Source organism: Ornithorhynchus anatinus, chromosome Y2 (assembly GCF_004115215.2).
Source record: "Ornithorhynchus anatinus isolate Pmale09 chromosome Y2, mOrnAna1.pri.v4, whole genome shotgun sequence".
Taxonomy (NCBI): domain Eukaryota; kingdom Metazoa; phylum Chordata; class Mammalia; order Monotremata; family Ornithorhynchidae; genus Ornithorhynchus; species Ornithorhynchus anatinus.
Window position 1 is genome coordinate 1,524,374 of NC_053176.1, and position 13,831 is coordinate 1,538,204.

Sequence of the window (13,831 nt, forward strand, 5' to 3'; positions counted from 1 at the left end):
TGGGTTACTGTACCAATTATTGTTTCTAAACAAGAGAAACGGAAAGGAAATAACAGGCCAATTGTCATTTGCAGTTCCTCACCCCAAAACACAACAAAATCATCATAAGGGTTTTGATGGCAAGGATGAACCCAGGTCTTCTTGCATTGCCTTTCTGGGGAGAGTAAAGACAGCTTAGCTCCATCCCATCATTCACTGCTGGCCAGCCTCGCCAGTCTTGCCAGCCCATGAGCTGCTAGTACAGGCCAACGTGACTGATCTGCCAAGTCTACCATACTTTTGAGTTTCAGCATTTGTGTTTGAAAATAAGGGTCACAGATGAATTAGAATTTCCTCCAAATTCTTGTTGAAGAGATGGGATGGTTCCAAAAACACAGAAAAACAAAACGAGTTTAAAAAAGCAACTGTCTTCTTGTTTCATCACCCAAATCAGAGTCAATGAATGAGGGAGGAGATGAAAGAGGTGGAGGATAAGGATAACACAAACCAAGGCACACAATGCCTGGTTATGATCCGAACACATACACCTAACCATTACCAGTTAGAAGGACCTGGATTCTAATCCTGGTTCTGCCATTTGTCTGCTGTATGACCTTGGGCCAGTCACTTAACTTCCCTGTGCTTCAGTTACCTCAACTATAAAATGGGGACATATAGGACATTAACTGTGTTCAATCTGATTACTTTCTATCTACCACTGCCCCTGACAAGTGTCTGGCACATAGTAAGCTTTTAAAAATACCATAAAAAAAATGACAATGTCCTACTGGAAAACCTCTAGTCCTACAAAGAATACTCTCAACCTGATCTATAACCATTATCTAGCTGTTCTTCATATTTGAAGATACCCTGGATGGTAAAAGTTCATCTGAGTTAATGCATGACTGGAAAAACCCGGAAAGGACCCACAGTCCTGGGCAAAGTTTTTTTTTCCTTTTTTTTTTAATTCAGTCTTTTCTGCTTTTCCTGTCTTTTCTTCTTTTTGCTTTAGCACTACAGATATACAGCTCACCAGTTGTGGCTTACTGATGAGTTGGGCCTGGGTGAAAGAGGCAACTTTTAGGGACATTTTTTTGAGTACAATAATAATAACAGTAATAATTATAATTATTAAACAACTATCATATGCCAAATATGATATCCCGGCTAGACTACTGTGTCAGCCTTCTCTCTGACCTCCCTTCCTCCTCTCTCGCCCCGCTCCAGTCTATTCTTCACTCCGCTGCCCGGCTCATCTTCCTGCAGAAACGATCTGGGCATGTCACTCCCCTTCTTAAACAACTCCAGTGGTTGCCTATCAACCTCCGCTCCAAACAAAAACTCCTCACTCTAGGCTTCAAGGCTCTCCATCACCTTGCCCCTTCCTACCTCTCCTCCCTTCTCTCTTTCTACCGCCCACCCAGCACGCTCCGCTCCTCTGCCGCCCACCTCCTCACCGTCCCTCGGTCTCGCCTATCCCACCATCGACCCCTGGATCACGTCCTCCCGCGGTCCTGGAACGCCCTCCCTCCTAACCTCCGCCAAACCGATTCTCTTTCCCTCTTCAAAACCCTACTTAAAAATCACCTCCTCCTAGAGGCGTTCCCAGACTGAGCTCCTCGTCCCCCTCTACTCCCTCTGCCATCCCCCCTTTACCTCTCCGCAGCTAAAGCCTCATTTTCCCCTTTTCCCTCTGCTCCTCCACCTCTCCCTTCCCATCCCCACAGCACTGTACTTGTCCGCTCAACTGTATATATTTTCGTTACCCTATTTATTTTGTCAATGAATTGTACATCGCCTTGATTCTATTTAGTTGCCATTATTTTTACCAGATGTTCTTCCCTTTGACGCTGTTTATTGCCATTGTTCTTGTCTGTCCATCTCCCCCGATTAGACTGTAAGCCCGTCAAATGGCAGGGACCGTCTCTATCTGTTGCCGACTTGTTCATCCCAAGCGCTTAGTACAGTGCTCTGCACATAGTAAGCGCTCAATAAATACTATTGAATTTTACAGATAAGCAAACCGAGGCACAGAAAAATAAAGTGACTTGCCCTGAGATTGGAATTCTGCTTCTCTGACTTCCAGGCCCCGTCTCTTTTCACTTGGTTAAGTAAGATGGCCTAGTGGAAAAAACACAAGCCTGGGAGTCAGAGGACCTGGCGTCTAATCCTAACTCGGCTGCTTACATGCTGTGTGACCTTGGACAAGTCACTTTGCTTCTTTGGGCTTCAGTTCCCTCATCTGTAAAACGATGTTCAATACCAGCTCTCCCTCCTACTTGGACTGTGAGCCCCATGTGGGACCTAAATATTTTGTATCTACCCCAGGGTTTATACAGATCTTGGCACATAGTAAGCGCTTTTTTAAAAATACCACAATCCACTAGGTTGGTATTTGTTAAGCGCTTACTATGTGCAAAGCACTGTTCTAAGCGCTGGGGTAGACACAGGGAAATCAGGTTGTCCCACGTGGGGCTCACAGTCTTCATCCCCATTTTTACAGATGTGGGAACTGACTGAGGCACAGAGAAGTTAAGTGACTTGCCCACAGTCACACAGCTGACAAGTGGCAGAGTTGGGATTTGAACTCATGACCTCTGACTCCAAAGCCCGTGCTCTTTCCACTAGGTCACCACTGCTTCTCACTGTGTGTTCTTCCATTCTCTTCTTGAAAGACTTCATTGAATATTTCAACATCTCTTATTGATCAACTTTAGAAACTGAAATGCCCAAGTGGTCAAATTTAATCTTAACCTTAAACAAGGGCCCAACATATGCTTAGAAGTGGTGTGCCCTAACGGAAAGAGCACAGGACTGGGAATCAGGAGCCCTGTGTTCTAGTCCTTACCTGCTTGCTCCTTGCCTGCTGGGTGACCTTAAGCAAGTCATTTAACTTCTCTATGCCTCGGTTTCCTCATTTATAAATGGAGATCATATACCTGCTCTCCCTCTCCCTTAGACTGAGAGTCCCATGTGGGACAGGCATTATATTTTACTGTATCACATCTATACCAAGGCTTGGCACATAGAAAGCCCTTTAACAGACATCTTTAATCATCACCATCATCACCTTTAAGCAGGAGCTAAGGATGGTGACCCCCTCTCAAAGGTCACACCTGGAGAGTTCCCAATACTCTACCAGTCTCGACTACGGGAGGGAGGGTCGGGCAGAGGCATATCCATTCCATTCCTAGCTTGGGCAGTGGCTAGAGAGTGGAAGACAATCTGCTATAAGTCACAACTTCCCTGTGCTGGGCAATAGCAGCATGGGAGAGAATCAAGGGTGGAGACTCAAGTTTACTGCGTGGAAGGAGGCAATGGTAAACCACTTCAGCATTTTTACCAAGAAAACTCTAGGGATACACTACCAGAATGACAGAAGATAGAAGCGAGGTGTTCTGGGAGATATGGGTCGAAGACAACTCGACTGCATAAGACAAAGGACGGTGATGTCTGATAGAGCCAACATGACATTCTGGTGGAAGCTACGGTAGCCCTGGCCAGAAACAACTGGTCCATGTCTGTCTGTCTGTCTGTTTATGGTATTTGTTCAGCACTTACTATGTGCCAGCTATGTGCTTACTAAGCACTGGAGTAAATAAAAGTTAATCAGGTTAGACACAGTCCCTGTCCCACATGGGGGACTGTGAGCCCCAATCCCCCATTTTGCAGATGAGGTAACTGAGGCACAGGGAAGTGAAATGAATTGCTCAAGGACACACAGCAGAGAGGGAAGAGAAGCAGTGCTGGCAAGTGCTGGTGCTGGGAAGCAGTTTTCTTACCTCCATTAAAGTCATAGCTAGAAGAGCCGTATTTACTGAGCGCTGGGTCCAGAGCACTGTACTAAACACCAGGGAAGAATATACAGATGGAAATTCGACACTGGCTCTCTACAGTCAGGTCTGACTTCAGTCTTCCTTCTGTTCCTGGCAGGGGGTGGTAACATGGACTTCTGATTGATCACAAACCCCTGTGGCATACACAGGCCTTTGTTATAATCAGCCAATCTCCATGAAGCATTGACCTAGTAGAGCTGAGGGTGGAGGTCGGTTATTCATTTGACTCAATTGATGGTATTTATTAAATCCTTACTGTGTTGCAGAGCACTGTGTCCAGCATTTGGGATGGTACAATATAAGAGTTAGCAGATGTGATTCTCTCATTCACTCAGTCATCCTCACCCAGTGACTCAGTAATAATGGCGCACTTACATATAACTAAAAACCAGAGTTGATCCTATTCACTCTCTTGCCTAAGGAATAATAATGACGGTGGTGTTCATTAAGCACATAGTACGTGCCAAGGACTTCGCTAAGCGCTGGGGTGGAGAGAACAATTAGCTAAGGAAAACGTGGGCTGCGTCTCACTCACCTGTATTGAAGCTCAATCCCCTGAGGCCAAGCCGTTCCTTTGATACCCTGGCTCGTGTTGGGAGATGGTTCCCAAACTCCCTAGCCATACCGGAGTTAAAATGCCTACTGATAGTCTAGGGAAAGACTGAGTGTTCATTCATTCATTCAATAGTATTTATTGAGCGCTTACTATGTGCAGAGCAGTGTACTAAGCGCTTGGAAGGAAAAAGCTGGCAACAGATAGAGACAGTCCCTGCCGTTTGACGGGCTTACAGTCTAATCGGGGGAGACGGACAGACAAGAACAATGGCAATAAATAGAGTCAAGGGGAAGAACATCTCGTAAAAATAATGGCAACTAAATAGAATCAAGGCAATGTACAATTCATTAACAAAATAAATAGGGTAATGGAAATATATACAGTTGAGTGGACGAGTACAGTGCTGTGGGGATGGGAAGGGAGAGGTGGAGGAGCAGAGGGAAAGGGGGAAAAGAGGGTTTAGCTGCGGAGAGGTAAAGGGGGGGTGGCAGAGGGAGTAGAGGGAGAAGAGGAGCTCAGTCTGGGAAGGCCTCTTGGAGGAGTGAGTTTTAAGTAGAGTTTTGAAGAGGGGAAGAGAATCAGTTTGGTGGAGGTGAGGAGGGAGGGCGTTCCGGGACCGCGGGAGGACGTGACCCAGGGGTCGACGGCGGGATAGGTAAGACCGAGGGACGGTGAGGAGGTGGGCGGCAGAGGAGCAGAGCGTGCGGGGTGGGTGGTAGCAAGAGAGAAGGGAGGAGAGGTAGGAAGGGGCAAGGTGATGTAGAGCCTTGAAGCCTAGAGTGAGGAGTTTTTGTTTGGAGTGGAGGTTGATAGGCAACCACTGGAGTTGTTTAAGAAGGGGAGTGACACGCCCAGATCGTTTCTGCAGGAAGATGAGCCGGGCAGCGGAGTGAAGAACAGACTGGAGTGGGGCGAGAGAGGAGGAAGAGAGGTCAGAGAGAAGGCTGACACAGTAGTCTAGCTGGGATATAACGAGAGCCTGTAGCAGTAAGGTAGCCGTTTGGGTGGAGAGGAAAGGGCGGATTTTGGCGATATTGTAGAGGTGAAACCGGCAGGTCTTGGTAACGGATAGGATGTGTGGGGTGAATGAGAGGGACGAGTCAAGGATGACACCGAGATTGCGGGCCCGCGGGACGGGAAGGATGGTCGTGCCATCCACGGTAATAGAGAAGTCTGGGAGAGGACCGGGTTTGGGAGGGAAGATGAGGAGCTCAGTCTTGCTCATGTTGAGTTTTATGTGGTGGGCCGACATCCAGGTGGAGACGTCCTGGAGGCAGGAGGAGATGCGAGCCTGAAGGGAGGGGGAGAGGACAGGGGCGGAGATGTAGATCTGCGTGTCATCTGCGTAGAGACGGTAGTCTCTACCATGAAAGCGAATGAGTTCACCGAGGGAGTGAGTGTAAATGGAGAACAGAAGAGGGCCAAGAACTGACCCTTGAGGAACTCCAACAGTTAAAGGATGGAAGGGGGAGGAGGCGCCAGCGAAGGAGACCGAGAATGACCGGCCAGAGAAGTAAGAGGAGAACCAGGAGAGGACAGAGTCCATGAAGCCAAGGTGAGATAAGGTATGGAGGAGGAGGGGATGGTCAACAGTGTCAAAGGCAGCAGAGAGGTCAAGGAGTGGGCACGGAAATAGGTCTGCAAAGCACCTAACTATGCGTGTGATTAAATTGAGTATTTAATTGTGGCCAAGCGCTCCCTTCAAATGTCATACTAAATTTGCCAGCAAATGAACAGCGAGGCTCAGTGGAAAGAGCACGGGCTTTGGAGTCAGAGGTCACGGGTTCAAATCCCAGCTCGGCCATTTGTCAGCTGTGTGACTATGGCCAAGTCACTTAACTTCTCGGTGCCTCAGTTACCTCATCTGTAAAATGGGGATTAAGACTGTGAGCCCCATGTGGGACAACCTGATTCCCCTGTGTCTACTCCAGCGCTTAGAACAGTGCTCGGCACATAGTAAGCGCTTAACAAATACCAACATTATTATTATTATTATTATGAACAACTAAAGGCTCCCATTTATGAAACAGAATTCTAAACACTAAATATAGTCTTTAAATCTATAAACCAAGTACATAAATCACAGTGCTGATTTAATATGACCACTGGGATTCTTGTGGTTAAATTTCTTAGCCAGCCTCTCCTTTGTATTTATGTTTAATAGTCCTGAGTAATAAACTGTGAACTTAGCTATTAGTTTGGAAACATATGAAGGGCTTTCTTCCCTGCCCTCCTAATGACTGAGAAGTACATAAACAGCAGGTATTGCTATGGTTCCATCGCTACTAGGATACTAAGGACCAGTGATCGCAAAAATGTATCCCAAAATGCAAGAACTAAATGGTCTAATAATAACGAAAAGAATAGACACCTAACAGTAGCACCGGATTAAACAGAAAGTAAGAACCACAAGATGCGCTTGCCTAACTCTGGCCAGAGGGAACTGGGAGAGTGCTTAAATGGGAGAAAGGAAGGACTGAAAAGGATTTGGGTGGGCTGGGTAGATGGTCAATCTAAGTCATCCTCTAGACTGCTCCTTGTGGGCAGGGAACGTGTTTACAGACTCTTTTGTACTGTACTCTCCCTAGCGCTTAATTCAGTGCGCTGCACGCTGTAAGTGCTCAATAAATACCACTGAATGATCACTTGATTCAAGGAGAAACATTTTCTTCAATTAGGGCAACTCGGGCAGTAGATGATCTTGTGTCCTGAAATGTTTGGATTGCTGCAGGCGAATAGAACTGAGGGCCTCCCAATATGACTTAGATTGCCATGAGCACAGAAGCTGGAAATAGTTGATATAGGGTATGTCTTTCTAGCAGCTCTGGCAAAAAAAAAATGTTGGGCAGGGGGACTGCTTGAAAATCTTGACCAAAGTGAGGTTTTCAGGTATTCAGTACTTTATGATTAGCCATGATTTCCCTGTCCATTTTCCATTGTGACAGATGAGGGATCACGGAAAAGAGGTAAAGGGAGAGGGAGAAAGATTTGCCTACACACACACACACACATACACACACACAAACACAGAGACACATACACACACAAATTTTAATGGTATTCATTAAGCACTATGTGCTAGGCACTGTACTAAGTGCTCTGAGTGCTGGGCAGACACTGACAAATCAGGGTGGACACAGTCCACTTAATCCCCATTTTACAGATGAGGCACCTGAGGCCTAGAGACATTAAGTGACTTGCCCAAGGTCATAGGGCTGACAAGTGGCAGAGTCGGGATTACAACCCAGGTTCTTCTGACTCCCAGGCCTGTGCTCTATTCACTGAGTCATACTGCTTCTCCTCGTTTATGGAGATGATGCCTCTGGAAGTGAAATTAACGTATGGGTGTAATGGTGCTGTTTTCAGCTTTGCCTGGTGATCTCCTAATAGCGTCAAACATTATGCAGTTACCACAAAGTTAACTGTTTGGTGGACTAGTTTAGATAGTATAGCTATTTATATGTGTGTAGCCTTACCCAATAGCCTGGATCATTAGCCTACTTGGACTGTGAGCCCCATGCAAGACAGGGACTGGGTCTGACCTATTTAATTCGTACCCACTCCGGAGTTTTTAGAACAGTGTTTGACACACAGTAAGCCCTTAATAAAGTCCATAAAAAATATTTATTCAGACCATTGTATAAGCCTATTTTGAAAAGAGGCATATGTATAAATGGAAGGGGGGGAAGAATCACGTTTAAACTAGCCATCCTTAAGTAAAGGGAGAGAGGAATGGGAAGGATAGATGAGGAGAGAAAACACACCAGAATTAGGGAGGTTTGGGTTGTTTTGGACAGATTTTAAACACATCAATGCTCCCCACAGAGAAAATGGTACTTATTTAGCTCTGACTAGAGAAGGATGACTGTGAGGAATGGGGCTTCTTTTTGATGTTTTCAAAAATACATTCTGGTCCTTCAAATCCCATAATTGTAATTGTATAGAATTACAGCTCAATCACACTGCAGAGGAAGAGGTATGGCAAAACAGTCCCCTAAAATGCACTTAGGAAATGAGACTTTAAAAATACGTGTTATGAAACAAAACATTATGGAACCACAACACTTTATTTAGCTCTTGTTTACCCATTAAAAATCAATTTGCCCTTTCTTCTAAAGGTCTTACACAAAATGTGTCCTTGGCACAGTGTCACGTGGCTACCATCCTCGAAACAGCATTCAATGTCTTCTAGGTGTTCCCATGGTAAGTCCACTACCATGCTACTCTGGACTTTGGGTAGTAGATTCAGAAGTTTTTTGCAGACTTTATTTTTGACATTAACAAAACACTACGCTGCTACAAGTTGGAGTAGATACAAGGTTGCCACAAGTTGGAGTAGATACACGGTGTTGTAGGAAGAAACACAGTCCCTGGGCTCATGATCTATCTTATCCCCATTCTGCAGATGAGGAAACTAACACCTAAAGGTTAAGTGTTTGCCCAAGGTCACACAGTAGACCAGTAGAGGAGTGGGATGTGATTCCATGGTTTCCCTCCTAGGCCACACTGTCTCCACAGCAGAAAGTTCTCTCAAACGTGGAGTATACGGACAGCAGGTAGCCGGTTGTATGGCTTTAGACAGCTGGCCTATCCCGAGCAGAGCAACAAGAGGGGAGAAAGAGATCTTAGTAGCAGAGACCATCTTTTCCCCAGCTCTGCCATCACTTGGAGGGGATGGATGGAAGGATCGATGAATCATTCAATCGTATTTCACTGAGGGCTTACGGTGTACAAAGCACTGTACTAGATGCTTGGGAGAGTACAATACAGAGGTGGTAGACATGTTTCCTGCCCACTACAAGTTCACGGTCTAGAGAGAGACAGATATTAATAAGTATAAATAAATTATGGATATGTTCATAAGTGCCATGGAGCTGTGGGAGGGCTGAATAAAGGGAGCAAATCAGGACAACGCAGAAGGGAGTGGGAAAATGGGATAGTTACAGATCGCACGAGCGTAAGATATGCTATTACTGGTTCAGTTCAGCCAGGTACTTTCCGCCAGTAGTAATGGCAAGCTTGGAGAGATCATGTAATGGCTGCCTTCCTTTACATCAGTCCTCGTTCTTAGGGACAGACCATCCAACATCCCTAACTTTACCTCTAGTTAACCTACGCTGGACTATTCACTTATGAATCTGTTCTCATGACAACTTATGAATCTGGGCCCAGGTGCCCTACAGAAAAGATACACCACGCTGTAAGTGCCTTCTTATTACTAAGTGAAATTGCAAGGCCGTAGGTACAGTTAATCCAAATACAAGATTCCCACAGGAAAAGCCATTCCTGCTGAGCTCTGCGGGTATGAGATTAAGGGAACTGTTTTAATGATGTAAGAGTTTCATCTTACAGTTCCATGGGCTACTATTATTTACTAACATTAGGGAGAAGAACACATAAAACGATCTGAATTTCATTCTGTCATCAAGGATTCAGTGCTTAAGAAGTCAGCATTTACCACTACATCATATATATATATATATATATATATATATATATATATATATATATGCATACACACACATATACACCTATACATAAATATTCTATAATAAGAATATATCATATAGAAACCAATTACTAACCGGGAAACAAAGTAGGAAATTTGGAAATACCCTTCCCTCTCTACCGGTCTGTGGGAGCATCCCCCAGTTCCTACCCAAAACCCGGAGCGAAATCACAATCCATCCATCCATCTCTCTCTCGGTTTCTCTCTCCTATCACTGTTCTCCTTCCTACCTCCTAAAATTACAAATCTCTAGCAAAGAAATGCCAGCCCCAGCTGATCGTACCATCTGCGGAGATGGAAACGTGTAGGGAAGGAGACAAAAATACCATTATTTCTAGCGGCCTGAAACTTTTCCAGATTTTCCGTTTAAGAGCCGGCTCTGCTTCCCCGCCGCCGAGGCGTCTCTTTGCCCTGGTTAAACGAAGGGGCGAGGGTGGGAAAGCCTTTCCGGAAAGTCCCCATCTGCCGGCGCAAGGAGAGCGAGGTAGATGACCGTTTGGCAGGGGAGGCTGTCGGGGTTCGGCGCTGCCGGCCACCGAGTCTCCGTGCAACCAATAATAATAATGTTGGTATTTGTTAAGCGCTTACTATGTGCCGAGCACTGTTCTAAGCGCTGGGGTAGACACAGGGGAATCAGGTTGTCCCACGTGGGGCTCAAAGTCTTAATCCCCATTTTACAGATGAGGGAACTGAACTGAGGCACCGAGAAGTTAAGTGACTTGCCCAAAGTCACCCAGCTGCGAGTGGCAGAGCCGGGGTTCAAACCCATGACCTCTGACTCCAAAGCCCGTGCTCTTTCCAGTGAGCCACGCTGCTTCTCTATTCGGAAAGGCCAACGTGGGTTTAGCCGGGGGGCCCGATGGGCCGAGGCCACACGTGTGGATCCATCCGGGGAGGAGATGTGCGGCGAAGGGCAGAAGGCCCGGCTGCGGCTTGGGAAAGTCGGGGAGGGGGCGCGGTGTGCAGAGGGGTCAGAGGCTCCGAAAGAAGCGGGACAACGGGGCCCCCGGCCCCTGGCCGTGGCTCGGGGCACTGGGCGATGTCTAAAGGAGGGCGGGGGGCGCGGCGGCGAGGGGGTGGGGAGGCGGCCCTCTACGGGGCTGCGGGACCAAGCCCCGGCCCACCCGAGGGCGCCGCCGCGGCGGGGCCACCGGTAAACCCGCCCGGACGACGAATGGAGGCGGAGGCGGAGGCAGGGGCAGAGGAGGCCTGCCAATCCCCGGGGGCTCGGGGGGCTCGGGGGGCTCGGGAGGCTCGGGGGGCTCGGGGGGCCCGGAGGGCGGGGATGGGGCAGGAGGGCAATCCGTCACTTTGCGGGGGCAAGAGATCCCTCGCATCCCGGGTCCCACGTGGAACCGGAGGTCGGCTCCGGGACGCATTGGTATCGCACCCCTAGATTCAAGAGGGGGTGCGCGCGCGCGCACACACCACACACACACGCACACACACGCCCGGGCGGGTTCCGCGGGCGGGGAGCCGCCTTACCTTGCTGACCACATTTTGGACGAGGCCGGCTCGGATGCGGTAGTGCCACTGGTGGCACTGGCAGTCGGTGGAGTTGGAGGCGGCGGCGGCGGCGGCGGCGGCGGCGTCCTCGTCCCCCTCCCCGTCCCCGTCCCCGTCCCCGTCCCCGTGGTGGTCCGGGGCGGGCGGCGGCAGGGGCACCGTGTGGCCGTCGGGGCGGGCCGCGGCGTCTCGGGCGCGGGGGCGGCCATCGGGGGCGGGGGCCGGGCCCGTCGGCGGGGGTCCCCAGGTTGGGGGCGGGCCGGTCCAGTTGGCGGGGAGGGGGGCGGCGGCGGCGGCGGCGGACCCCCGGCGGGCCCCCCGGCACCAGTAGTCCGGCTGGGCCAGCAGGAAGGAGTCCGAGTACTGGCTGAAGCCGATGAAGAGCGCGGGGATCCAGGTGAGCAGCACGAGCGTCTTCTGGTAGCCGCCGCCCAGCCCGCCGAGCAGGGGCAGCACGGACGCGTCGTAGTCCACGAGCAGCGCGCTGGGCCCCGCGCCGCCCCCCGCCGGGGACCCCCCGCCGCCCGACCCGGCCGCCGCCGCCGCCGCCGCCGCCTGCGACAGGGACGGCAGAGACCGGTTCTCCTCCCCTCCGCCCGCCGGACCCGCCGGACCCCCCGGACCCCCGGACCCCCGGGACGACGGCCGCCGCCCCCCCGGGCCCTCCGGCCCCCCCGGCCCCCCCGGCCGGCAGGGCCCCGTTCTCCTCCGGAGGGGGCTGATACCGGCCCCCGCCGCCCTCGCCGCCCCTCGCCTCGCGCCGCCGGTCTATCGCCATCCCCGGGCCCCGCCGCCCGCGCCGATGCACATAGAGAGCGGGCCCGGGGGGCGGAGGGGGGGGGGGGGGCTCCTCCTCCGCTCCTCCCGCGGGGAAGCGGCGTCGCCGGAGAGCGGGGCTGCGCGCACCGAGCGCCCGGCGCCTCCGAAGGGGGACGAGTCTAACGGCGAGAGCCGCCGCAGGGGAACGGGCCGGTCCCGGCCCCCGCCCGCCTTTCTCCCGCCGCGTTCGCGGCAAGATCCCGGGAGCGGAGGAGGCCCTCCCGCCGCCGCCGCCGCCGCCGCCGCCTCCTCGGCCGCCCCTTGGGTCTACCGCCGCGCTCGGCCCGTCAGGCCGCGACCGTCCCCGACCGGGCTCCCCGGACGAGCTCCGCGCCTCCCTCCCGGCCGGGCCCGGGGGGCCGCCCCTCCCCGGCCGCGGAGATCCGGGGACACCGCACGCCGGCCGGGCCCGCGCCGGTGCGGGCCGCTCGGCCCGGGCGGGAGGCGAGGGCCGCCCCGCGGCGAACCGGCCCGCACCCGGCTCCCTCCCGCCCGTCCTCAGCCGCCGCCGCCGCCGCCGCGCATCGGCTTCCCCGGGCAGGTCTCTTCCTCCGCCCAGGCTCCCCCGCCGCCGCCGCCGCCGCCTTCCCCTGGCCTGGCTGCGGGGGCTTCTTCTCCGGGATGCGGCAGCTCGAGCCCGGAGACGAGGAACCCAAACCCTCCCGCCGGTCGCGGCGCCGCCGCCTCTCGCAGCCTTGGCGATGGCGGAGGGAGGAAGAGCAGGAGGAGGGCGAGGGGGACGGGGGAGGGAGCCGGAGGAGGGGGAGTGTCCTCGCCGGGCTCCGGCCGCCGGTGAGCGGGGCGGGGGCGGGTCAGGCTAAGCGGACTCCTCCTCCCGCTCGTCGTCCTCGCCCGCCCCTGTTTATCGACTGGGCTGGGCTCGGCCGGCCGGCGAGCCGGGAGGGCGGCTGCCCACCTGTGAACCCGCCCCGCCCCCGCAGCGTCCCTCCCAAGGTGGAGGTGACGGCCCCGGCCCCGCCGCCTCCGCCGCCCGCATTGCCCACCCGTCCCATCCTGAGGACGGAGACGGGACGCGGGCAGCGGGGGGACCCCGGGCCGGGAGCGGGCAGCGGGGGGAACCCGGGCCGGGAGCGGGCAGCGAGGGAGCCGCGGCGTCCCGGGATCGCCGAGGCTTCCCCGTCTCCCAGCCGGAGGTGAACCTTCAGCGCTTTGAACGCCGTTTGACCCATAGTGAGCGCTTAACCAATCTCACGTTGAAAATAAAACCGGGAAAAAGACTCGGCCCACAACAGGGTTGACGTCCGGCTGCCCTCCGCCGCCGGGCCCTGCACCGGAGACGGAACGCTGTCGCTCCATTCCGGCGGTCGCCCGGGGGCCACGGAGCCAAACGGGCTTGGTCAAGTCCCGGGGGGGTCCAGGCTCCCCCGCTCTCTTCACCTCTCGGACGGGAGCCCTCGCCCTCCTCCAAACGAGGGCCGATTTCAAAATGATCCGTGAGCCCTACTCCCGGAGTAACACGTCGTGCTCTTATTTTTAATCCTTTCTTCCTAAAGGAAGCCCCGGCACCTCATCAGGATGTGTGTGCAGAGCGACAGAAATGTGCTCGGGCTTTATATGGTTCGCAAGCCCCGGCATCGGAAGAGAAGAAGAAAGTCCCTGTCGGAC

At 52.6% G+C, this 13,831-nt stretch overlaps 1 protein-coding gene and 1 non-coding gene across 2 annotated transcripts in view; one reads left to right on the plus strand and one right to left on the minus strand.

The window, feature by feature from the left end:
• The window catches only part of LOC114808666 (solute carrier family 22 member 23-like), a 131,011-nt gene extending 118,807 nt beyond the window's left edge, over positions 1–12,204 (minus strand). The window contains 4 exon segments of the mRNA XM_039910966.1: positions 11,366–11,448; positions 11,451–11,528; positions 11,635–11,941; positions 12,027–12,204. Coding sequence (XP_039766900.1) covers positions 11,366–11,448; positions 11,451–11,528; positions 11,635–11,941; positions 12,027–12,164 — 606 coding nt within the window. The 5' untranslated portion in view covers positions 12,165–12,204.
• LOC114808677 lies at positions 3,077–3,215 on the plus strand. The gene has a single exon (XR_003756496.1). It is a non-coding gene; the product is annotated as a small nucleolar RNA SNORA7 (small nucleolar RNA).
• Positions 12,205–13,831: the final 1,627 nt, after the last annotated feature.